Below are 25,664 nucleotides of genomic sequence, written 5' to 3'. Positions count from 1 at the left end.
ATGGCCTTGGCGCGCGCTGGGCCTGCCTTGCGGTGGGCCTGGGCGCTGCCTTGGCTGGGCGCGCATTTGGCTTGCTGGGCGATGGCCCGACTTCGTGCTGGGCCTTCGTCCGGCAGGCCTCGTCCGATGCTAATTCGTACGATACGCTTCCGATTAAATTCTTGGTTCCGGAATTCATTTCCGATACGAACAATATTTAATATTTCCTATTCCGGAATCAATTTCCGTTTCGAACAAATATTTAATATTTCCGTTTCCGGAATTATTTTCCGATTCCGATAATATTTCCGATTCTGACAATATTTCCGTTTCCGGCAATATTTCCGATTCTGGCAATATTTCCATTTCCGATAATATTTTCCGATACGTACCATGTTTCCGTTTCCGGCAACATCTACGACTTGGATAATATTTATATTTCCGATACGATCCATATTTCCGTTTCCGGCAATATCATCGTTTCCGGAGTATTCATTTCTTGCCTGTGACGATCTCAGCTCCCACTGAAACCAAGATCCGTCGATTCCGAATATCCATAGATGGAGTATCTAATGCCATTAAATACTTGATCCGTTTACGTACTATTTGTGTGACCCTACGGGTTCAGTCAAGAGTAAGCTGTGGATTAATATCATTAATTCCACTTGAACTGAAGCGGCCTCTAGCTAGGCATTCAGCTCACTTGATCTCACTGAATTATTAACTTGTTAATTAATACTGAACCGCATTTATTAGACTTAACATAGAATGCATACTTGGACCAAGGGCATTATTTCCTTCAGGATGACCGTTGTCAAGAATGATAAAGGTGAGCGAATTCCCACTAGAACTGTGACAGGGTGGCGCATGTGCATTGACTATAGGAGATTGAATAAAGCCACCCGAAAAGATCATTTCCCCCCTCCCATTTATTGATCAGATGTTGGAGAGGTTGGCAAAGCATTCCTTTTTCTGTTGGTTAGATGGATATTTAGGCATTTTTCAAATTCCTATCCATCCTGACGATCAGGAAAAGACTACTTTCACATGTCCTTATGGTACTTACGCTTATCGTAGGATTCCATTTGGATTATGTAATGCTCCTGCCACCTTTCAAAGATGCATGATAGCAATTTTCTCAAGTCTTATTGAGAAATCTATGGAAGTATTTATGGATGACTTCTCTGTCTATGGAACATCTTTTGATGTTTGTCTTGATAATTTGGAAAAGGTGCTCCATAGATGTCAAGAAGTCAATCTAGTTCTCAATTGGGAAAAGTGTCATTTCATGGTACAACATGGAGTCGTCTTGGGTCATGTTGTTTCTCATAGGGGCATCGAAGTTGATAGAGCAAAGATAGAAGTCATTGAGCGCTTACCACCTCCCAACTCTGTAAAAGGAGTAAGGAGTTTCCTTGGTCATGCGGGCTTTTATCGCCATTTTATCAAGGACTTTTCAAAAATTGCTTGGCCTCTAACTGAACTCTTATGCAGAGATGTCCCCTTTGTTTTGATGCTTGCACTGAGGCTTTTGACAGGTTAAAGCAAGCTCTAATATCTGCCCCTATCAATCAGTCACCTGATTGGAATCTTCCTTTTGAGATCATGTGTGATGCTAGTGACTATGCAGTGGGGGCAGTGTTGGGCTAGAGGAAGGATGGCAAGCTACATGCAATCTACTATACGAGCAAGACTCTTGCTCCAACGCAAATGAACTATGCCACAACAGAGAAGGAGTTATTGGCAGTGGTGTATGCTATGGAGAATTTTCGGTCCTATCTGGTTGGATCGAAGGTGATAGTTCACACGGATCACGCAGCACTGAAGTATTTGATGAGAAAGAAAGATTCTAAGCCTCGTTGGATTTTGCTACTCCAAGAATTTGACTTGGAAATTAGGGACAAGAAGGGAGTCGAAAATGTTGTTGCTGATCATCTCTCCCGACTTGTTCTTGAGTGTGAAAGTGACGAGGATCTCCCGATCGATGATTCATTTCCTGATGAGAAACTCCTAGTTATAGCTACTACAGAGATCCCATGGTATGCTGATATAGCCAACTATCTGGCTTGTGGTACTATTCCTCACGGTTATTCATCACAACAAAAGAAAAAATTCTTTAAGGAGGTGAGAAGACATTTCTGGGATGACCATTTTCTTTATAATTCTTGTGTAGATGGGGTGATTCGAAGGTGTATTCCAGAAAATGAGGTACCATTCATTATTTCACATTGTCATGAACTACCTTGTGGAGGACATGTTGGTACTACTAAGACCTCTTCAAAGATTCTTCAGTGTGGTTTTCATTGGCCAAGCCTTTTCAAAGATGTTCATGAACATGTCAAGTCTTGTGATCGTTGTCAACGAACTGGTAACATCTCTAAGAGGAATGAAATGCCTCTTAATAATATTCTTGAGGTTGAATTATTCGATGTGTGGGGAATTGATTTTATGGGGCCGTTCCCTTCTTCCTATGGGAACAAGTATATCTTGGTTGCTGTGGATTATGTCTCGAAATGGGTTGAAGCGATAGCTACTCCAACCAACGATGCTCGTGTGGTAAGCAAGTTCTTTAAGAAAACTATTTTTCCTCGATTTGGCATACCACGAGTGTTGATTAGTGACCGAGGCTAGTATTTCTTGGAAAATCGATTTGAGGCGATGCTTAAGAAATATGGAGTACATCATCGTGTGGGGTTATCATACCACCCACAAACTAGTGGTCAGGTAGAAATTTCTAACCGGGAAATCAAAACCATCTTGGAAAAGACGGTTGCGAGAACAAGGAAAGATTGGTCTGCGAAAATTGATGATGCACTTTGGGCGTACAAGACTGCTTTTAAAACACCTATTGGTACGACCCCGTATAGACTTGTGTATGGTAAGGCTTGTCATCTTCCTATTGAGTTGGAACATCGTGCGTTTTGGGCTATCAAAGCTCTTAATTTTGACTCTCAAGCAGCAGGCGAGAAGAGACTCCTACAACTAATGAGCTAGATGAGCTTCGACTAGATGCTTATGATAATTCAAGGTTGTACAAGGAGAAACGAAAAGATGGCATGACAAGCATATTTTGAGAAGAGAGTTTAAGGAAGGCGACTTAGTTCTCCTCTTTAACTCTAGATTAAAAAAAATTCCTGGCAAACTTCGCTCTAGATGTCCGGGACCGTTCCGACTCAATAAGGTTTTCCCGTATGGTTCGATAGAGCACTGGAACAGACAAAATAGAACTTTTAAGGTGAACGGTGAAAGAGTGAAACACTACAGAGTTGGAGACCCCATTGACAAGAGTGTTGACATCACACTTTCCGAACCTTCACCGGAATGAAATGCAAAGGAGGTCGAGCTTATGACCTTATAAACAAGCGCTTTTGGGAGGCAACCCAATTAATTTCTAACTAATTTAATTTATTTCTTTAGTTTATTTATTTGTTTATTTACTTTCTGCATTTAAAATTAAAAAAAATAGAAAACCAAAAATACCCAAAACATTTTGTCTTACACTAACATTTCCTACGTTAGATTAATTAGTAGGGCTTACTTTAGTATCTTTCAATTTCTTTTTATTATTTTATTCTTTTTTTTAGGATTAGAATATGGTATTCTTGTCTTCTTCTGTTTGTTTTTCTTTTGGTTGTTTTGCTTTGCGTGTCGTTTTTGTTGTCTATGAGTAGTAGTAATGAATTCCTACATTATATAGGATCAGGCCTAGTGTTTATTACAAACTTTTAGGAAAGACGGTCTAACGATTAGACCACTTTTATGCATGCACTTTAACTAATTAGTTAACCGCTGAAACCAATTAGTTAAGTTTGAAATTCAATTAGTTAAGCAACGAAACCAAATAGTTATGCAACAGAACCTATTAGTTAAGCACTGAATCAATTAGTTAAAAAATGAAACTTATTAGTTAAGCAATGAGATCAATTAGTTAAGATTTTATGAGTTTTAGTTATCAATAAGCTTGTTAAAAAATAATAACTATTCGACTCATAAATTTAACTATTTGTCTTTATACCTTAACTATTTTGTTATTCAATTAGTTATGATTTTATTACTTATAGTTATGTTTTATACTAGTTTAGTTAATACCAAAAAAGTGGTCTAACCGTTAGACGGTCTTACACAAAAGCTTTTGAGTGTTTAATATTTTTTTTATTCTTTTATATTATTTTCTCTTTATTTAATGTTAGTCTAATTCAGTTTGTATGTTTAATTTTTTTTACTTGTTTCCTTCGTCTTCTCTATTTTTGTTGCAGGTAGCAAGCCACGACCCGCAGACCCCTGTGGGTTATCAGTAGTAGCAGCAAAGGACACCAGTACAACCCACGGTGCGGCCACGGCCCGAAGCTTCTTGCCACTTAATGGTCGTGACCCTAACTGATGCCTGATGGTATTAAAGAAAGAAAAAGAGAGAAGTTAAGAGAAGTTTGCCCACTTCACTGGTTCCCCGCGGCATAAAGACCCAAGCCACACTCTGGTCGCGGCCCACTCTCAATCAACGTTCAAAAGGAGTCAAGGAGACCTAATAACAGTATACCTCTTGGAATCTTTGTTTCCTTCAAGTTCTTTTCTCCTTCTGTGACTTCTTGCCTTTATAATCGGCTCTCAATCAAACCCGATCTCGTGAATCACCATAGCAAGAAACTCTCACACGACATATCATAATTCGAGCCTTAGGTTTAACTACCCTATTCGATTAGTGATAGTTGAGAAAGTTTTTTGCAGCAATTTTTCTGGTTTTGGTGCAAGGCTAACCTCTTTCGATCGAAAGTTGTGAGGTATGGGTTGGATTTTCCTCTTCTAAATAGCTGATTTGTTAGAGTATATTGTTGAACGTGGGTACTTTTTCTATTGGACTATTGATTGGTACGACTGGTTTTCCAAATAAAAAAAGGGGTTTGTATTGGGTGACGAATATTAGAAGGGGGTGATAAATACGTTCGAATTCTCGAAGTGGGTTTCTTTGTGGATCTCTTTGTGGGTTGGATATTTGGGTAACACACATCATTTGGGTATATCTCAGTTTATTATTGAACATTGAGTGGTGTGCAAGGATATTGTCTACTTGGAGAGTATTAAAAAAGAAAAAGGTGAGGAATTTTAACTTTTTTATTGTTCTACTTTGTTGGGTATTATATCCATGGCTCGTACTGCAAGCACAAGGCAAAAGAAAATCCCTGTTCACCCGGGAAAGAAAATCTCTAAAGAAAAAGGTTCGGTTTCTAAGGTCAAATCGTCTGCAGAAAATGTGGTAATTGATTACTATGATATTAAATTTGTGGATGATGAACATAAGAAGAGGTATGAGAGATTGTTTTTGAGAGGAGTAACTACTACTCGTTACTGTGACATTGATGTCATAAATTCCTTGCATATTAAAGATGATATTAATTGGTTATTCTCTAATGTTGGTTGGGGTAACTTTCTCATGAAAAAATACCCAACATATAAGAGAGTTGCATTGGAATTTTTGAGCTCCTTAAAGGCAGTTACGTATGCGGATTCACGTTGTGGTGATGGCATGATCACTTTCCAGATGTACAACGAGACACACACATGGACTGTAGCAAAATATAATGAAGTTCTCGGTTTACCCACTACTGGACCCCGACTGACACCTAAGCATTGGTCTGGTGTACCTCTTTGGCGAATTTTAACTGGTGAAAATGACTATGACTCGAAGGAGAGCTCGATAACTTCAGTTCGTCACCCAGCTCTACGGTATATCCTTAAGGTATTTGCGAGTACAATATTTGGACGAAAAGAATGGGGTAAGGTTCGCAAGGCAGAATTATATATGCTCCATCATATGCTTCATGCTCAACCCATCGATGCAGGTGCTTTCTTAGTACGACAAATGCAAACTTTGGCAAACACGACCACCGGTGGTGGAGTCTTTGTGCAAGGGGGACTCATAACCCCAATTGCGCTTTATTTGGGTCATGCGTCTCTACTTAAGAGAGAAGGGGCTATTGACGGTCAGGATGCTGTAGACGTTCCTTCGAGCTGGTTAAAAAAGAAAGAGGGTACTACTATTTGGTGTATCAAAAACGTTGATGATGAACTGCCTCCCCAGGAGAAAATGTCTCTACGTAATGCGGATAATTGGTCTTTTGATGACACTCAACCAAGAGTTCGAGTACCTATCCTTCCTGAGCCGCTGGTCATACCTAGCACTACTTAGGGTGCTAGCTCCTACTCTAGCTCGATCGAGAGAGCACTTGCAAAACTCCAAGGATCAGTTGATACAATCATGCAGGAGCAATGCACTATAAAGGAAGACATCTCATCCATGTTCGCACTCTTGGAGAATTTAAACACTTGAATGAAGTCACAAGGGTTTTCAAACCCTTTTCTTGCCCCTCCTCAGTGAGGCTTTGTGAGTACATTTCCCCCTTTACTTACGTTTATGCTTTACTTTTGCACTGCGGACATTGCAACATTTAAGTGTGGGGGAGGGTACCAATATGTACATATTAGTTTTTGTGTTTATTTTTATTATTTTATTTGTTAGTTTTTTTTAGAGTCTTAGAGTCTAGGTATAGTGATCACTCCAAACCGATTCATGAAGCAAGTAAATTTAAAAGAAAAAATATATTTTTCTATGTTTTTGTCGTGAGTTGATTGACATTGATATGAGTAATTCGGTAAGATGAATAAATCCTTTCTTGGCAATGGTTTGTGGTAAGAATTATCTTCCGGGCCCCGAATCGACTGATGCATGTACCTTGAGTAACTTGTGAGGTGTTTGAGCCACATAGACTAACACATTCGAATCAGTCCCCATTTTTCATGTGTGATTAGATATTTTCCTCTTTTGTGGTACGATTCTTGGACTTGCCTTGGTACTATTCGAGACTTTGTGATACATGTGCGGGGGGATGACTGAAGATTCCTTTAGTTAGTTAGAGCTTCAGATTTTAAGAATAGGTTTGCTCATGCAAATTTTCTTTTTTATTTTACATTCTCCCCTAGGATGAACCATGTTGAGCTTTAATCCCATTTCTTGACGCCCTACATTACATGCCTTAGAGCCTTTTCGTAGGTTTTGTTTGGGTTTTTGCAGAGTAATGCTACCATTGTGTATGATTTTTATGGAGGTATGGAGATTGTGATATGAAAGAAAAGTTCTGTAATTCGTTGCTCAAATAAAGTTCTATTTTATTGAAAAAAAAGTGAAAAAAAAGGTTCGAGAAATAAACCATTTCAGTTTCTCGGGGGGAAAAAAAGAAAAAAAAACAAAAAAAAAAAGAGAAAAAAAAAGAGAAAAGAAAAAAAAATGCCGTGAATAAATAAAGGGTCGTTTTGATTGTTTAGAAAGAAGAAGGGAGGAGATTGAACCTAAAATTTGGAAATTGTAGTGTTGATCGGAGTATAATTTATTTTCCTTGTTAGGAAATGAGCACCACATTCCCAAATGACGTCGTCTTACCCTATTTTAACCAAGCCTACCCTTTTTAAGGAACTCATGATTCCCGTGTAAGTATCACCCAAGTAAGTGGAGAAAGACGAGAGGCAAGTCTAAAGAGGAAGACTACATAGAGTCGACGTGCTTGAACGATAAATAGGTTGAGTGATAATTCTACTACCTTTTAAACACATGAGAGACACTATTTGTTTTCTTTTGCACAACTAAAGTGAGAAGTTACATGCATATGACTGAGTTAGGGGAAGGAAGCGGTAAGACTGGTTGGCCATAGAAGGGTGTCATCAATTTACTGTTTCATTTGATGTTCGTTGATTTGTGACACTAAACATAGTTCTTGAAAGAAATGATTTCATATTTCAAAATTGTTACTTGATTTCATTTATTCGTTTGGATGTTCACTATTTGTCTTTGTAGGTATGCCTTCTGAAAACCTTCACGAGACCTTACTCGTCCACTAGGGTAGCTTAGGGGTTTAAAGGGCTTGTTGCACATGTTAAGTGCAACCGTGATTCCTTCGACAGTGAGTTAGGATTTTATTGCTTTATTAGTGTAGTTTTTAGTTTGTTACTCGAGGACGAGCAAAGGTTAAGTGTTGGGGAATTTGATAACACAATAATATACGCATTTTATGTGCCATATTAGTCCATTATTTGTCATATTTTTTTCATATTTTAATCTTAAAGTGCTATTATTCGTTATTTTCGATGTTTCTCTCCCCGTGTTTGTTTTATTTTGTTTTGTAGGAAGTAGCTCAAGTTGGTAGACCACGGAGAAGATGTTGGTAGAGTGAGTACGTTTTCTAGGAGCCATCCACGTTTACAAGGTGCTTACATTGTGATACAAACAAGAGTCCAAGACAAATACAAGAACACCGGGCTGCCAATACCACGGCGTACCAGTGGCCTACTTTACGTGCCACACCCGAGCCGTGGCAGCCTTCTCTCGGTCCCGTATTGAATTTTTAATGAGCTAATTATTAGAGTTTAATAGCTAGTATATTTCCTATTATATCGAGGTATAAATACAAGTAGTATAATAAACCTAAAACGACTTCCGTCATTTTGATTGTTTTTACGAAGGACGCTGCTTGTGGGCGTTGTTTTACGAGTCATTATTCACGTTGATTGATAGAGTTTGATACCAGGAGATTGTTGGTCATTATTTGGGAACAAAAGTGGCTTGAATCCCTTGACATAATCATTCAAGTATTATTCTTTACTACTTCCCTTTTCATTTTAGTTATTAATTATGTGTTTTTCATTAGTTTATTTAATTCGTTTAATTAATATGTGTGAGTAGAATTATAATCTAGGGTTAAGTAAACCCTAGTCATGATTGATGTATGATTTATTCTTTTAAATCCCCAATTTAATTGTTTAATTGTTCTTGCTTAATTGATTGTATAATTTCCAATACTAGATTAGGGATAATTAGTATTGTTATCATTCCATTGTCTTTATCATAACGGGAGTTGGGTTTTGACGGATTTGAATATTTCAATTAAGGATATGAAATTCTCCACGGGAGTAGGTAGAAGGGATTGTTAGGAAGTTATGGTATTGAGTTTAATGTCTTTAATTTGCATGATTCCACGGGAGTAGGTCTTGATTGCATATTAGGGAAGCCATTAATACTCGGGAGAGGTTTATGGTGTAATATAAGTTTTACCTTTCCTCGTGAACATTTATTTAATTAGGTTGGGGTAGGAATTTATCTTTGCATTAATTATGCTAGTGGTGATACTTAACTCTAGCTGTTTTTTTATCCTTGATTTTAGTCTTATTATTAATTACGTCATTAGTTAGAATTAGTTTAATTATCTATTCTCAATCATTGTTTGGTTACTCACTTAGTATAAATTCAAGTCAGTTTAGCTAGTTTTTCAATACATTAGTCTCTTGGGATTCGACCCTTACTTGCCCGACTACATAGTTAGGAGGTCTAGTTAGGTTATTTTTGATAGGCACGCGACAGCCTTGTCAAATTTTGGCGCCGTTGCCGGGGACTAACGGTATTAAATTAGTTATTTTTGATTTATTTCTACTAAGTATTTTTGATTTGGTTAGTGGCTTCGGCTATTGCTCCTTGTTTATCTGATATTTTATTTCCAGTTTCCTTTGTTGCATGCAAACTCGACTTGCAGGCTCACAGATTTTGATTCCTATTGATCTTGAAATCGAGGCCACTGCACGCAAGCAAGGGGGTAGAAGGAGACAAAACAAGAACAAGAAGAAGGATACAATAGGTGACGAAGCACCAGCCAAATCTCTCTGGGAATATGGTATACCAGACACAATTACTGTTGTACTTTCTAGTATTGTCAGACCAGCTGTCACTGCTGCACACTTTGAACTGAAGCCTTAATTTATTTAGTTCATCTCGAATGATTCATTCTCAGGCTCGCCTAATGACTGTCCTGTAAGTCATATTGATAACTTTCTGGAGAAGTGTGACACTATGAAGATCAACAATGTCACTGATGAGGCCATTAGGCTACGGCTTTTCCCTTTTTCTCTGCGGGATAGAGCCAAGGAGTGGTTGAAAGATGAAGGTACAGGCTCGTTTGATACATGGGATACATTGGTCAAGGCATTCTTGGTGAAATTTCTGGACGAAGAGAAGACTTCTAGAATGAGAAATGATGCGGCCAAGGTATGTCCTGTTCAATTTTGATGTACTTCTGTATTCCTTTAAGGTCTATGCTTGGTTGTTCATCCGTTTCATTTTCAGGAGCCTACTTCATCGGCTACGAAGAAACGTCCTGCGTCTTCGGCGGTGGCTCCTAAGCCCAAGCGTTCCTTTTTCAAGAAGCTGGGCACTGCTGATGTTAAAGCGAAACCGTCACTGGTGAGGCCGTCCGCCCCTCTTGATGGGGAAGAAGGACTCCCTCCTCCTCAGGCGTCCACCCTTCCACCTGAGCACAAAGAAGCATCTCCCAAGGTGACCACCGAAGGAGATGTTGCGGCCAAAGAGGCCGTTGACGAGGTGGTTGCTGACCAGGTTGACGCCCATGGTGCTGCTGCGAATGTTGGAGGAGCTACTACTTCCTCGTCGAGAGAGGGGAAGGGCAAGGAATCCGAAGGTCCTTCTGCTGGGGACGCCCCCATGCCTTCACCAGCTCCATCGACTGGTTAGTGTCTTAGTACTTAGGACGTCATGATAACTTGGTAGTTTTGGTATAATATTTGACATTTTGATATTGATTCAGTTGACATGCTCAAACGGATGCGGCGTGCTGAAGTAGTGAACATTCCCCCATCAGGCGGGTTTAGTTCAGAAGAAAAGGATAAGATCCTTTCGGACGTCTATGATGCAATTCCTGAGGAATATGTGAGCTCGCTTCCTGGAATTAATCTGGGGTATTTTGGGGCCATGCAGTCCCTCGCCCTTGATGTAAGTTTAGATGTATATTATTATCTCTCTCTTTTTTCTTTTTTTTACAAAAACTAAGTCTATTTTTGGTCGCGGCAGCTCTTCATCCGTTGTGCCGAGGGTAGGCACTACCGCTTTGACATGCATAAAGAGATGCTAAAGCCTAAAGACAAGATTGAGAATCATGATAAGTATGCTGAGTAGAAAGCTAGGTTGATCAATGCGGATGTGGACAAGAAGATCAAATCCGAGGCAGACGCTCTGAAGAAGGCTGAGGAAGACGCCCAGGAGTATGAGAAGAAGTTGCTGGAGCATGAGAAGAGGCTGGCCGCTCTAAGAAAGGAGTATTCCTCGGTCTCAGAGCGAGTGACCAATTTCTCTTCCAAAGTGGACGCCTTGGAGAAGAAGCTCCAGGCTACCCAGGATGAGATTGAAGCCGTGCGAGGGGAAGTCGCTAGCTCTTTCAAGCTTGGGCAAGAGTCCATTTTGGAGAATGCTCGGCGGGCATGGGATCAGTCAATGGATGGGAAAGACTTCTCCTGGTTTAAACGTCGTATCTCATACCAGATGGTCGTCTCGACAGCTAGACGCTTTGGCCTAGATCCCCCTGAGTTTTTTAGCGAGGGGGGGGGGGATGAGGACGTGGAGGAAGAGGAAGTAAATTCCCCTGAAGGCCAGGATGTTCAAGACGGGAGCTCCACAGCCCCGCATTCATAGATGGTCTTTGTTTAGTTGGTTTGGATGGCGCCGCGGGCGCTTGTAATAACATTGATGCCTTTTGGCATTATTTATTTGGGTTTGTTGCGCCTTGTGCGCATGTATGAATATTTTGTGCCTCCTGTGCACTTGTTTTTTATTCCATTTCAGTTTTATTACTGATTTCTTAAGAACACTCTTTTTGGTCCATTTGTGGACGATTACCCCAGTGTTTTAGGTGATCAGCCTAATTTGGAGCGCTAATCTAGGCCACTTCTCAGGCCGTCAACCGATTAGTCTTTTTGTGACGCCTTCAAAGGAGAAGGCGTCATCTTAAATAACTGCTCTTGTTGAGTCTTGCTTTGCGTTTTTTACGTCTTTGTCAATTCAGGCCACTTTTCAGGCCGTCGTTCGATTAGTCACTCATGACGCCGCCCCTTAGGGCTCGTTAATGTGGTGGTATTTCATTTAGTTGTTTTTTTTTTTTTTTTTGCGACTTTATTGAGCCATGAATTCATCAGATAGGGAAACATTATCATAGATCTTATCATTTTACTAAGTAGCAAAACTAAATTGGCTGCTTTGTAGGCAGGCATTACAAGCCGTTTTGTGGGCTCTTCCAGAATTGTTAGGCCGTTTAGTAGGCTCGAGTTACATATCTCATCTTAATTTAATGACATTCTATTTTTAGCCACTTTTTTCTGTCTTGACTGGTATACTCTCATTGGCGGTAGGTAGTTCCTCCTCATGCTTTCTCTTACCTCTTGCTTCGGCCAAATCTTTCTTCCATGCTGACGGGTTGAGGGTTGTGAGGTAGCAGTCTCTTGCCTGCTGTTGGTCTCCATGTATAGTCCCTATCGCCTCATCATCACATACAAACTTCAGGAGCATGAGATGGGTGACGACTACCGCTTTAATTTTGTTCAGGGTGGGACGTCCCAAGATGACATTGTATGCTGTCAAGTCCTTGACGATTAGGAAATTTACTCCCATCTTCCATCCATCTTTTCGATCCCCGAACCGAACCGGCAAGTTGCTGACGCCTACAGGATGTATGATGCTTCCTCCAAAACCAATGATGGGATAGTGTATGCTCTCTATGGTTTCGGGGTCGTGGGCTAGGCGGCTGAGGCACTCCATGCTCATTATGTCGGACGAGCTCCCAGTGTCTATCAGGATACGCTTCACTCTCATATTGGAGATTTTGATCTCGACCACAAGAGGATCATCATGCGGAATGGCTACTTGTCCTCGATCCGACTCACATATCTCTATCCGTGGGAATGGGTCTACAGGTGACTCTCCTGACAGCATTACTTTCCCTAGGCGGCGGGCATAGTCTTTCTGTCCCCTCATGGTGGGTCCTCCAGCGGCTAGCCCTCCAGATATGACGGCTACAACCCCCCCTTCGATGTGGTTTCCCTCTGTAGGTGAGACAGGTGATTTGTTCTTTTTGTACTGGTTCTTCCCCGAGCCGTGAGCGCTCCTCTGCAAGTAGTTTTTGAGGTGTCCTTTGGAGGCCAGGCCGTCTAGGGCTCTCTTCAGGCTTCTAAAATTCTTGGTGTCATGCCCTATATCCTCGTGGAACTGACAATACATCTTAGGGTCTCGACTCTCAGTAGGAGACTTCATGGGAAAAGGTCGTTCAAGGTCAAACCGAGTCCCGACGTCCTTCAGTATTGTGAGGAGATCTGTGTTGTACTCGAAATATTCTCTTTCTTGTTGACGTTCTCTCTTGTGTCCCGAAAAATTGGTATCATTCTCTTTTGAAAGAGCTAGTACCATTTACTCGTGGAGCCTTTCGGTCTATTTTGTCCTTCTTTCCCGAGGAATCTGTTGCCTCACCAGTCTTTCCATCTTTGGACGCGCTGCATATTTCTGTTGCATGGATAAGCGCTTCAGCCTCATCCAATACTTCGGCCATAGTCCTAACACTCTTCTTAACTAAGTCAAACTTGAATGATCCTTTCTTCAATCCCTTGATAAAATTATCGAAAGAGACGCCGTTGAGTAGGTCTGGGATCTGCCCGGCCTCTAGATTGAAACGCTTCACATAGCTTCTTAGTGATTTATCTTTTCCTTGTTGAATGCGTCCCAAATTCATACTTGTTTTCCTTTCTTCCTTGTGTGCCATGAACCTGGTTGAGAACAGGGTTTGCAGCTCGTTGAAAATAGGCAATTGATCCTGGGGGCAGTCGCTCAAACCATTTGGACGCTACTCCTTTAAGAGTGGCAGGGAAGTATTTACACCAAGTGGCTTCATTGGTTCCTTGAACATATATGTGGTGACGGTATGAAACTAGGTGCATATCTGGGTAGGTGGTACCGTCATAGGCTTCAATGGTGGGAGTTTTAACCTTGGGTTCTTTCGGGGCGTTCATTATGTCCTCAGAGAAGGGAGTACTCATGTGCCTTAGCGTCAGGTTATTAAACCCTTGTTGGATGTGATAGGTGGGTTCACGGCGGCTGGAGACCATACGGGGACACAGGCTTACTCTGTTAGGCGTCAGCTGGGTCTGCCCTCGAGCAGAGGGGTAAAATGGAGGATCTTCCATTACTGGGGTGGACCCAGTGTCTGATAATTCAGATTCAGCTTCATAGTATTCTCGACGTCTCGAGGAGGGTCGCAAGATTGCCGAGGGGTTTCTCCTGGATGGTGGTCGCGTTGCTTGGTCTCTCCGAGGCAGAAATGCTTGATGGCCGCGGTCAATCTCCGAGCGTTCTGCCACGGGACTGACTCCACGGCTGGCTTGTGGACGGGAGCTTTCTCCAGCTCTCCAAACATTGGATCTAAGTGGCATTCTGTTTATCCGATTGACACCCAGAGTGAGGGGCCTCTGCGGGGCCGTCCTTTCAGTGTTGTAGATTAACATGTTCTTTCGTATTTCATCCTGCAATGTGGTACTCATCTGCTGTCGAAAGGTTTGATTCATTTGCTGTTGGAATGCTGCTAAAATCTCGCGCAGCGATCCCACTAAGACTGGCAAGTCCAAATTCTCATCCAGCACGGCATCTCGGACATTGGGGCTTAGGTGGCCGCCCGGTGGAGATGTTTCCAAGACTAGTTCTTCCTCTACAACCACCTCAGCCTCCTGCACTCGACGCGGTGTGTTACCGGCATTTGCGACTCGATTGGCTTCTTCTATATGACGTTGACTCCTTTCGCGAGGCCGTCTCTCTTCTCCTTCAACATGCTCTCCTTCAGACTGTGGTTCGGCCATGATACTATACCTCCCCACATACGGCGCCAAATGTTGTGGGATCTTTTACGGTGATGACGTGTCACGCGTTCCTCGGAGGTATCAAGTATGAGCTGGCACGAACTTCTAGCAACCTGCAAAACAAGAATATTCCGGTAGGAATATTCCCTCCGATGCCTAAGTAAGTATGGGCTAGAGAGAGAAGTAATTTTAGAGAGAAGGCAGAGCATAAATGAATTAATTGCCCCTTTTACCTAGGGATCTGCACTATTTATAGTGCTAGGGTTTCTTGGGAATTGATCCCTAAACGCTGGCTGCAAGATTGGATGCTTTATAAGATCGGGACACGTGTCCGATAGTAGGAAGCTTGATTAGTCCTGTTGGACCTTTTGAATATTGGGCTTGCCTGCAAGCTTTGGGCTTTTAGACATAATGGATCATGATCCTTTTAAGCAAATAGATCTCATGACCTAAGCGATGGGTCTTGGATCTAGATGCGGGCATTGGCTATGTATGGATTCGAGGCATGCCTGCTAGTGGGCCTTTGAGCCTCCTTTCTGGGCTACCATAGTACAGTCATGTGGCACTCTTTAGTTTAGGCCACATCACTTGTGATCAACCTGAGTTCATTGAAAAACTCCCACTAGAAACAATTCCCTTTCATTGCTTATTAGGCAATAATGAATTCATTTCAATTATGTAGAATTGCAAATGATGCTATTCTTTTGGAATACTCCAACCAGTTCACAGAGATATGGGACATACATCTTTCAACTGAGAACCTGGAAACTAATCATTGATTCAGTTTCCCATGCATCACATATGGTTTAGAACCTATGTTACCACCTTTTAATCACGACGCCTAATTGCACGTGTATGTTTGTGGTTTGCCTAACAACAAGATCCAACTTTTGTTCAGGCTATGCATGCAGCATCAACACTTTAGTTCATCTTAACTTCCTCTTATCAAGTGCTCATCTTACATGTCCAAATGTATTGGATGTTCTTGATATTATTATAATGATCTTTGATCTAGATCAATAGAGATTGGTATAAACTCGTCACGATCCAATGTTCACGAGTTCTTGGCGATCTATATATCACATCATACATGATTGATTGTAATGCAAAAACCATTCGCATTTTAAAATCTATCCATGCAACTTTTAGTTTTATTCTATTTCAAGAGATACTGAATCTTGCTAAAATCTTGGCATTGCCATGTGACATAAGGTGAAGGCACCTCTTCAAGGTCCTTTGTAACACCCCGACAATTCTCTCTTTTCTAAAATAACCTTTTTATAAAACGTAGAGAATTATCAAGGCATTATCGCCCGTGTGAAAACGTAACGGCTTATTCAGAATTTTGCAGCGGAAAACATAAAACTAACTTTAGGTTTATAAATAATCGATTACAGGTTTAATCCCAAAAACCAATAAAAGAAAATAAGGAAATATAAATAGTACGACAAGTTTAAAGTCCGATTAAACAAACCCAAGTCAACTTATCAAAACAAAACTAAATACAAGCTCTCTATTCCCGATCCCAATGATGCAACATCTTCAAACCTGCAGATGGACAATGCTTATTGATCCTTAGAGACTGCTCACCAAAGATTGGGTCATCACAGGATCAATAAGGCATAGCCATGATCAACATGCACAAGCAAAAGCACGTAATCAGCAAAGCTGAGTACTACATACTAAATCAATAATAGTCCTAACATGATTCTATATTAAATGAACAATCCTAACATGATACTAAATAAAACATAAGCAAGGATAATCAAAATATATTGACTTGAAAACTATATTTGACTGAACTAGACCTTTGTATCATTAACATTATTTTAATTGAAATAGTCAATGGACTGAGTTGTCTACTAGAAACTTCTTCTTCTTCACTAAGGAAGACGAGGTACGGGCGCGACTCCGTAAACCCCAATGACCTGCGATATCGAGGGACTTTTAAATAAAAATAGAACCGGTGATCAATCCGGCCCCAGAAAAAGCCATAGGCTACCCATGACCCCAACTCCTGATTGTCCGACACTTTAGACGTGCACAGTCTAAAGCTATTGCTACTCATGTTCACTTTACATGACTTAACTTTTAATACTTGGTTATGACTCATCAAACATAAATATTATATTCAACAAGTAAACACAACTTCTTTTATCTTTGAATTAAGCAAGTGATCACAGAGATGTCACACAAGACTTATTCCAATTAATTCAACCTTTCCTTTAATACTGATCAACCCCTCTATATGGGTATAAGGTTTCAACTTATTAAACAAGGTCCTCGGCCCTTATAAAGTAGTGAAAAGCTAAAAGGGAACAATAAACAATCGATCTGAATCAATATATATAAATAATAATCTAATGTTCCCAACCAACATGTTCGCATCAATCATCCATACCAACATGCTATAATTCTCATAACGAAATATATATGCTTAACATGTCCATCCAACAATATTAAACATGCACTTTCAACATAACCTAGTTCATCAACAATTTCAACATAACCAAGTTCCTTAATCATTTCGACATAACGAAGTTCATGAATCATTTCAATATGGTTTCAACAAATCACACTCATTCCAAGCACACGGGTATGTACGTACCTTGTGTAAACAAATTGATAGGCCACTTTAACGAATTCAAAAGTCGCCTACAAAGAATTCTCCGCCTAAAAACAACCAATAAAATTCCCCAATCAATATCCAACAATTTACAGCAATACTAAAGTACTCTAAATACACCCTAAACATATTTTGAACCATCCCCAATATCTAAACTTAACTAAATAACCTCCAAGCATAATAGCTTATTAAACTAATGATCCCAAAACGTTCTAAACTCCAATAAAACATCTCTTTTAAAATTTCCAGCAATATAAAATAATTTCAAACGTCCACAAAACATACTCAACGTTCTTAAAATCATAAAAATAATAGCTTTAATAATATATATAATCATTCTATTATGGTTTTAGAATATTAAAACCTTAAAAATCCATGCTTTAATAATTAAATTCCTTATTTCAATTCAATTACATAATCTGAAAATTAAATTTATTATTTAAACATAGTATATAATATGAAAATATAATTTAATCATAATAACTTATAATTTATATTCAAGGAGCATGAATTAAATTAATAAAACTTCATTAAAACCCTAACTTAAACGTAGTTAACAAATCTGAAAATAATTAAATTAATTTCAACCACATATAATCTGAAATTTCATAACTTAATCATAAAAATCATAAATTTAATTCAAGAAACATAAATTAAATTATTAAAACGTAATTAAAACATTAATTAGTTTTAAGGGTTTGGAAATAACCAAAGGAGATAGGAGGGGAGCTGGCTGACGGCGGGCTGCGTGACGGCGGTGCAGGTGGTCGCGGAGGTTGGCGACGCTTGTGGGTGGTGGTGGTTGTGCACGCAAGAAGCAAGAAGAGAGGGAGCTGCAATTTCGCGCGTGACAGAGAAAGGAGGGAGGCTGCAGCTACTGGGCGACGCGACGCGGCAACAGGGGCCGGTACTGGGCAGTCGGTGGTGGTGCGGTTGGTCGCTGGTGGGAAGCGGGGGTCGTTGCGGTGGTTGCTGCAATTCAATAGCAGGAAAGAATGAAGCAAAGAGAGAGAAGAGAAAGGAGAACGAAAGGGAGATCGAAGAAGGATTACCGGCGGTAAAGGGCGATGGTGGTCCGGCCTGAAGTGACGGTGGCCGGCAGCTGAGCAACGACGTGAAGGAGGAGAGAAAACGGCTGAGAGGTTGAGGGTTTTGCTGTACGTGAGATTGAAGGAGTAGTGTATGTCTTGCTTTGGTTTTACGTGGATTAGAAAAGAGAAAAGGGAGTATTGGTTTGGGTTTTGTTTTTTTATTTTTGGTTTGGGCTTTTCCCAATTGGGCTAGGAGTAGGATTTAAGTTGTTAGAATCCAAATTTCTAATTTCAATCGATTTTCGTAATTCAAATTCGTTTTACCTTAAAATTCTAAAATCATTTTCGATTTCGTAAATTGTTGAAAATATTAAAATGTAATAAATAAATACACGTTAATTATATATTTATTACTAAAATTCATAAATTCTATTTAAATATAAATAATATACGTTAAAATATATTAATAAAATTTATAAATTTACGGGGGATTACAATCTACCCCTCTTAAAAGAAGTTTCGTCCCGAAACTTGACAAGAAATTTCCCACATTTTCCCCAAAAGCTTTTAACTTATTCTTAATAGAGAACTACTTGTGCCACCTTTGTGCACTCTTTTGCCACTCAAAGCTGTTTGTGTTACTAATGAACACCTTTTCTTATGCGGAGAGTCTATTTGCTTTGCCTAAACTTGTAAAATATGTTAAAATAAGCATAAAAAAAATGCATAAAAGTGCCATAAAATAGGTAAAAAAAAGCGCGAATTTCTATCGCATTCTACCCCCCTTAAAGAAAACGAGTTACGCCCTCGTAACTCACCTCAGGGAATAGCTAACCAAAATTCTCTTTCGACGAATTCTATCCTCAAAATTCATATTTCACTAAAACTACTAACTTTAGACTCTTAAATGACAAAACGAAATAATAAGTTTCTACCGAATCAAATAATGTTTTAACTAGCACGAAGTTAATAGAAAAGTACCAGAATCTATATCGGCAGATCGTTCATTTTCATTCTGATTCATCATGTACAACTTTCCTGGAGCCTTATTCGGGTTGTTGTTATCATTTGCAGGCTTATTATGGTTCTCCTGATTGTTTTGTGCCCCTCCAGGCTTTGAATTCTGACCTCCAGATTGGTTAAACCTCACTTGGTTTCCAACTCCATTGCTATTTTGTTCCTTTCTGTGCTTAGTGAAGCACTCATACTCCCTATGCCCCCTTTTCTGACAATAGTTGCAGGCCACTAATTCTCCTTTGCAGTTCTTACCAGGGTGATTGTTACTGCACATCTTGCAATGATGCACTCTCTCATATGGGTTCGAGTTGTTGTGGTGCCCCTGATTGTTTCCTCCATGGAAATTTCCATTTCCATTCCCATTTCCGTTTCTATTCCTTTTAAAGTTTTCTTGGTTACCCCCAGCATTAAAATCTTTCCTCTTTTCCCCAATTACCACAGTTTTCTTTTCCCTTCTAGACTGCAGACCATAAATATGAGCAGCTCTCCCGTACACTATGTCTAAGGATGTAAAGGTTTCTCCACCTAATCCCAATTGAATTTCATCAGTCAGCCCTTGCTCAAACCTTTGAGCCTTTAGCTCCTCAGTAGCTACCACCTCAGGCGCAAACCTCGACAAAGCTATAAAGTTGCTATAGTATTCAGCAATAGTCATATTCCCCATCCTAAGGTTGATAAACTCCTGCGCTTTCTGCTTTCTCATAAAAGGAGGATAAAACTTCCCCCTCAAGGCAACTATGAATGAATCCCAATTGAATCCCTCAACAGCACTTAGTCTATTTCCATTTTCTTTCCACCACAAATCGGCTTCATCTTTTAGATATAGGACAGCTTGACTTACTCTCATACTCCCAGGGCAACTCACAGCCTCAAATAGTTTCTCAAATTCCCTAATCCAGTTTTCCAGGAAGGTTGGGTCTGCTTGCCCATTGAAATACGGTGGCTTAACCTTAGAAAGTCTTTCAAACATTTCTCCTGCAGAATCGGGGCGCTCAGTTCTCTCATGGGTTAGCTTTTCCGCCAAGAGGCGAATCGCAGCAGCTAGATCATTGTTGTTGGCCATTCTAGAACGCGACCTGCAATTAGTATACTCTACTTTAGGTTTGAAACATCACTTATACGTTATCCCATACAATTTAATACTTGAATTGACCATAAAGATCGCCTCAACCAACAATGTCCACATTAATACACATCATTTACGAAGGCCCGACAATCGTTTACGAAGGTGCAACGATCGTCTACAAGATGCAATAATCATTGAAAAATAATCATCCTCAATAATTCACGAAAGACGTTTACACACTGCACATAAGGCATAACATTTTGAATCATATTGGTCATGAGGGTCTAGATTGGCCCTCACTTCCTTTATGTACTCAAATCATTTAATATTTTTGTGGCAATTAAATTGATCCATCATTCACACTGAGTATGCAACCAATAGGAAGATTAATCCACGACGTACTACCTAGAGGTTGGGGTATTATGGAATCCTCAAAATAGAATAAAGAACAATTCCTTGAAAACTTTAACTTTTATTGCTAACTCCATAGAGGTTTATTACATCCTTGAAAATAATAAAAAACATTTCAAACTTCAATAAACTTAAACCTTAAACAGTTGTAGCTTTGCTACTTATTCTTCAAAACATAAAAGAGCTAATTAACTATTTATGACTTCAAAATATTTGTGGCCTCTTGCCTATCCATTGCTCCTGAAACTTGCGAAGTGAAATTTAGATCTCAAGATTATCGAACTCTTCTTCAGGGTCTTCATCGGGGTCTTCCTTAGGGTTTGCATCTTCACCCATGTCTTCATCTTGATTAGGCTCACTTGCCATCTCCTGTTCACTTTCGAGCTCTGCATCCGAATCACTAGAGATCTCAATGGTTGGCTCATGAGCCGCTGGGTTAGGATTCTCTGCCTCAACACCTACATTCTCATTCTCCACAGCTACATCATTTTCCTCTAGGTCATTATTTACACTAATTCCCATAGGTTCTTCTGTAACTGAATCCCCAACATGACTCCCTACGATTTTACCGTCTCTAAACCCACTTTCTGCCGCTTCAATAATGGTGGTCAGAATTTCTGAATCATATTTCCATCTACCATCCCAAGTTCCATACTTAGCCAAGTTTGGAGTTCCATTATCAGAATGCATGTCTTTAAACTTTTCCTTGAGTTCTAGGTATGGAAATTTGTTAGGTAAGCAATTAATGATAGTGGCTGCTATGATATCCTTTCTCATTAAGATAGGTTGCCCTTGAACCTTAGCATAATATTCACATCCAAACACAATTTTCTTCACATAAATATCTGGGGTTTCTATATCAAGTTTCTCGAAGGATCCTATATTGGTATACTTGGAAAGAAACATTTTATTCCTGAAATAAACAATTCAAGGTCTCACTAACGATTTTCCAGCCAAAACATAAACAAGGTTCAGTAATCGATAAGTTTGGTGGAATCAAACAATTCTTTATGCACTTGTAAATGTAACACTTAAACAATTAGCACACGCACGTACATAACAATCAATTTCTAATGCTAGCGTTGACTAGCCACTAATGCACATATAATTCTATCTTATATGCCCTTCTTATACTACCCATCTCTCATAAGCTAAAGCATTGAAATAATTTAAATAACAAGGTAAAAGGACGCTAATATAAGAAAATTATAACATAGAATAATAACATAAATAAAAATATAAAATAAATAAAGTAAAATAAATTAAGGAAATGCGTAGCGAATAAATTAGAAAATAAAGTTATTAATTCGAAAAAGATTTATATTTCCTAATTAACGAATTCTAAATCTTGAAACAACTTTAAAAAGAAAAAAAAATTGAACTCCTTTTTAAAAAAAATGTATTCATATTATTTTTATTTATTTGTTTGAATAATAAATAATAAAAAAAATAAAAATGTCCAAAGTATCACTTTAACTTGGAAAAATAATTTGATTTCGAACGTAAATAAGGAATATCGTATACTTTCAAACAAGGTAAAATGAAATCGGCCCCCCAAAAAAAAGTACCAATTTTTTTAACACTATAATACGTAGAATCTCGATTTTTAAGAAATTTATTTTAAATAACTAGATAGTTAGGCGCCTAAAATTTTTTTAAAGTAAAACCTTAGCTTCTAGATACCACTTTGTAACACCTCGACAATTCTCTCTTTTCTAAAATAACCTTTTTATAAAACGTAGAGAATTATCAAGGCATTATCGCCCGTGTGAAAACGTAACGGCTTATTCAGAATTTTGCAGCGGAAAACATAAAACTAACTTTAGGTTTATAAATAATCGATTACAGGTTTAATCCCAAAAACCAATAAAAGAAAATAAGGAAATATAAATAGTACGACAAGTTTAAAGTCCGATTAAACAAACCCAAGTCAACTTATCAAAACAAAACTAAATACAAGCTCTCTATTCCCGATCCCAATGATGCAACATCTTCAAACCTGCAGATGGACAATGCTTATTGATCCTTAGAGACTGCTCACCAAAGATTGGGTCATCACAGGATCAATAAGGCATAGCCATGATCAACATGCACAAGCAAAAGCACGTAATCAGCAAAGCTGAGTACTACATACTAAATCAATAATAGTCCTAACATGATTCTATATTAAATGAACAATCCTAACATGATACTAAATAAAACATAAGCAAGGATAATCAAAATATATTGACTTGAAAACTATATTTGACTGAACTAGACCTTTGTATCATTAACATTATTTTAATTGAAATAGTCAATGGACTGAGTTGTCTACTAGAAACTTCTTCTTCTTCACTAAGGAAGACGAGGTACGGGCGCGACTCCGTAAACCCCAATGACCTGCGATATCGAGGGACTTTTAAATAAAAATAGAACCGGTGATCAATCCGGCCCCAGAAAAAGCCATAGGCTACCCATGACCCCAACTCCTGATTGTCCGACACTTTAGACGTGCACAGTCTAAAGCTATTGCTACTCATGTTCACTTTACATGACTTAACTTTTAATACTTGGTTATGACTCATCAAACATAAATATTATATTCAACAAGTAAACACAACTTCTTTTATCTTTGAATTAAGCAAGTGATCACAGAGATGTCACACAAGACTTATTCCAATTAATTCAACCTTTCCTTTAATACTGATCAACCCCTCTATATGGGTATAAGGTTTCAACTTATTAAACAAGGTCCTCGGCCCTTATAAAGTAGTGAAAAGCTAAAAGGGAACAATAAACAATCGATCTGAATCAATATATATAAATAATAATCTAATGTTCCCAACCAACATGTTCGCATCAATCATCCATACCAACATGCTATAATTCTCATAACGAAATATATATGCTTAACATGTCCATCCAACAATATTAAACATGCACTTTCAACATAACCTAGTTCATCAACAATTTCAACATAACCAAGTTCCTTAATCATTTCGACATAACGAAGTTCATGAATCATTTCAATATGGTTTCAACAAATCACACTCATTCCAAGCACACGGGTATGTACGTACCTTGTGTAAACAAATTGATAGGCCACTTTAACGAATTCAAAAGTCGCCTACAAAGAATTCTCCGCCTAAAAACAACCAATAAAATTCCCCAATCAATATCCAACAATTTACAGCAATACTAAAGTACTCTAAATACACCCTAAACATATTTTGAACCATCCCCAATATCTAAACTTAACTAAATAACCTCCAAGCATAATAGCTTATTAAACTAATGATCCCAAAACGTTCTAAACTCCAATAAAACATCTCTTTTAAAATTTCCAGCAATATAAAATAATTTCAAACGTCCACAAAACATACTCAACGTTCTTAAAATCATAAAAATAATAGCTTTAATAATATATATAATCATTCTATTATGGTTTTAGAATATTAAAACCTTAAAAATCCATGCTTTAATAATTAAATTCCTTATTTCAATTCAATTACATAATCTGAAAATTAAATTTATTATTTAAACATAGTATATAATATGAAAATATAATTTAATCATAATAACTTATAATTTATATTCAAGGAGCATGAATTAAATTAATAAAACTTCATTAAAACCCTAACTTAAACGTAGTTAACAAATCTGAAAATAATTAAATTAATTTCAACCACATATAATCTGAAATTTCATAACTTAATCATAAAAATCATAAATTTAATTCAAGAAACATAAATTAAATTATTAAAACGTAATTAAAACATTAATTAGTTTTAAGGGTTTGGAAATAACCAAAGGAGATAGGAGGGGAGCTGGCTGACGGCGGGCTGCGTGACGGCGGTGCAGGTGGTCGCGGAGGTTGGCGACGCTTGTGGGTGGTGGTGGTTGTGCACGCAAGAAGCAAGAAGAGAGGGAGCTGCAATTTCGCGCGTGACAGAGAAAGGAGGGAGGCTGCAGCTACTGGGCGACGCGACGCGGCAACAGGGGCCGGTACTGGGCAGTCGGTGGTGGTGCGGTTGGTCGCTGGTGGGAAGCGGGGGTCGTTGCGGTGGTTGCTGCAATTCAATAGCAGGAAAGAATGAAGCAAAGAGAGAGAAGAGAAAGGAGAACGAAAGGGAGATCGAAGAAGGATTACCGGCGGTAAAGGGCGATGGTGGTCCGGCCTGAAGTGACGGTGGCCGGCAGCTGAGCAACGACGTGAAGGAGGAGAGAAAACGGCTGAGAGGTTGAGGGTTTTGCTGTACGTGAGATTGAAGGAGTAGTGTATGTCTTGCTTTGGTTTTACGTGGATTAGAAAAGAGAAAAGGGAGTATTGGTTTGGGTTTTGTTTTTTTATTTTTGGTTTGGGCTTTTCCCAATTGGGCTAGGAGTAGGATTTAAGTTGTTAGAATCCAAATTTCTAATTTCAATCGATTTTCGTAATTCAAATTCGTTTTACCTTAAAATTCTAAAATCATTTTCGATTTCGTAAATTGTTGAAAATATTAAAATGTAATAAATAAATACACGTTAATTATATATTTATTACTAAAATTCATAAATTCTATTTAAATATAAATAATATACGTTAAAATATATTAATAAAATTTATAAATTTACGGGGGATTACATCCTTCTTGTTTAACTTTAGTAATAACTGCCTAGATTTATACTTAGTTAAAGCATTCATTACTTAGACTTACTCATATGGGGTGAGAGTCTCTTTTAAGTCTCTCAATTGTGTTTGATTTAGTAATTACTTTTACATAATCCAAACAACGCTTTAGATCCCATCCAATAGATCTTTAACCCACTATGTTCTAAGTTTCGTCATGGTTCTAAT

The 25,664-nt window shown here is 38.7% G+C and overlaps 3 protein-coding genes across 6 annotated transcripts; 1 reads left to right on the top strand and 2 right to left on the bottom strand.

The window, feature by feature from the left end:
* The first annotated feature begins 2,637 nt into the window (after nucleotides 1-2,637).
* Nucleotides 2,638-2,973, top strand: LOC130469956 (uncharacterized). Its single transcript, XM_056839502.1, has one exon. It carries the CDS (start codon nucleotides 2,638-2,640, stop codon nucleotides 2,971-2,973), a length of 336 nt encoding a protein of 111 aa, XP_056695480.1.
* Nucleotides 2,974-16,055: 13,082 nt separating this feature from the next.
* On the bottom strand, nucleotides 16,056-20,562 carry LOC130469273 (uncharacterized). 2 transcript variants are annotated; one of them, XR_008929703.1, is made up of 4 exons: nucleotides 18,376-18,832; nucleotides 18,033-18,295; nucleotides 17,306-17,370; nucleotides 16,056-16,279 (listed from the first exon to the last, which is right to left on the bottom strand). XR_008929703.1 is itself a non-coding variant. In XM_056838338.1 (3 exons), the coding sequence occupies exons 1-2, from the start codon at nucleotides 20,432-20,434 to the stop codon at nucleotides 17,342-17,344; spliced, it is 1,128 nt and encodes a 375-aa protein (XP_056694316.1). In that variant the 5' UTR covers nucleotides 20,435-20,562; the 3' UTR covers nucleotides 16,056-16,279; nucleotides 17,306-17,341. The 2 variants fall into 2 exon arrangements, 1 of the variants encoding a protein (XP_056694316.1); XM_056838338.1 differs by lacking the exons at nucleotides 18,033-18,295; nucleotides 18,376-18,832 and adding an exon at nucleotides 19,336-20,562.
* Nucleotides 20,563-20,777: 215 nt separating this feature from the next.
* LOC130469272 (uncharacterized) lies at nucleotides 20,778-25,384 on the bottom strand. 3 transcript variants are annotated; one of them, XM_056838335.1, is made up of 4 exons: nucleotides 24,978-25,384; nucleotides 24,635-24,897; nucleotides 23,908-23,972; nucleotides 20,778-22,881 (listed from the first exon to the last, which is right to left on the bottom strand). In XM_056838335.1, the coding sequence occupies exon 4, from the start codon at nucleotides 21,752-21,754 to the stop codon at nucleotides 21,110-21,112; it is 645 nt and encodes a 214-aa protein (XP_056694313.1). In that variant the 5' UTR covers nucleotides 21,755-22,881; nucleotides 23,908-23,972; nucleotides 24,635-24,897; nucleotides 24,978-25,384; the 3' UTR covers nucleotides 20,778-21,109. The 3 variants fall into 3 exon arrangements, with proteins under 3 accessions (XP_056694313.1, XP_056694314.1, XP_056694315.1); XM_056838336.1 differs by having other exon boundaries at nucleotides 20,778-21,761; nucleotides 24,978-25,375; XM_056838337.1 differs by having other exon boundaries at nucleotides 24,635-25,384.
* Between the last annotated feature and the right edge of the window lie 280 nt (nucleotides 25,385-25,664).

This window comes from Spinacia oleracea, chromosome 3 (genome assembly GCF_020520425.1).
Source record: "Spinacia oleracea cultivar Varoflay chromosome 3, BTI_SOV_V1, whole genome shotgun sequence".
Taxonomy (NCBI): domain Eukaryota; kingdom Viridiplantae; phylum Streptophyta; class Magnoliopsida; order Caryophyllales; family Amaranthaceae; genus Spinacia; species Spinacia oleracea.
This window is presented reverse-complemented; position numbering and strand designations above follow the sequence as displayed.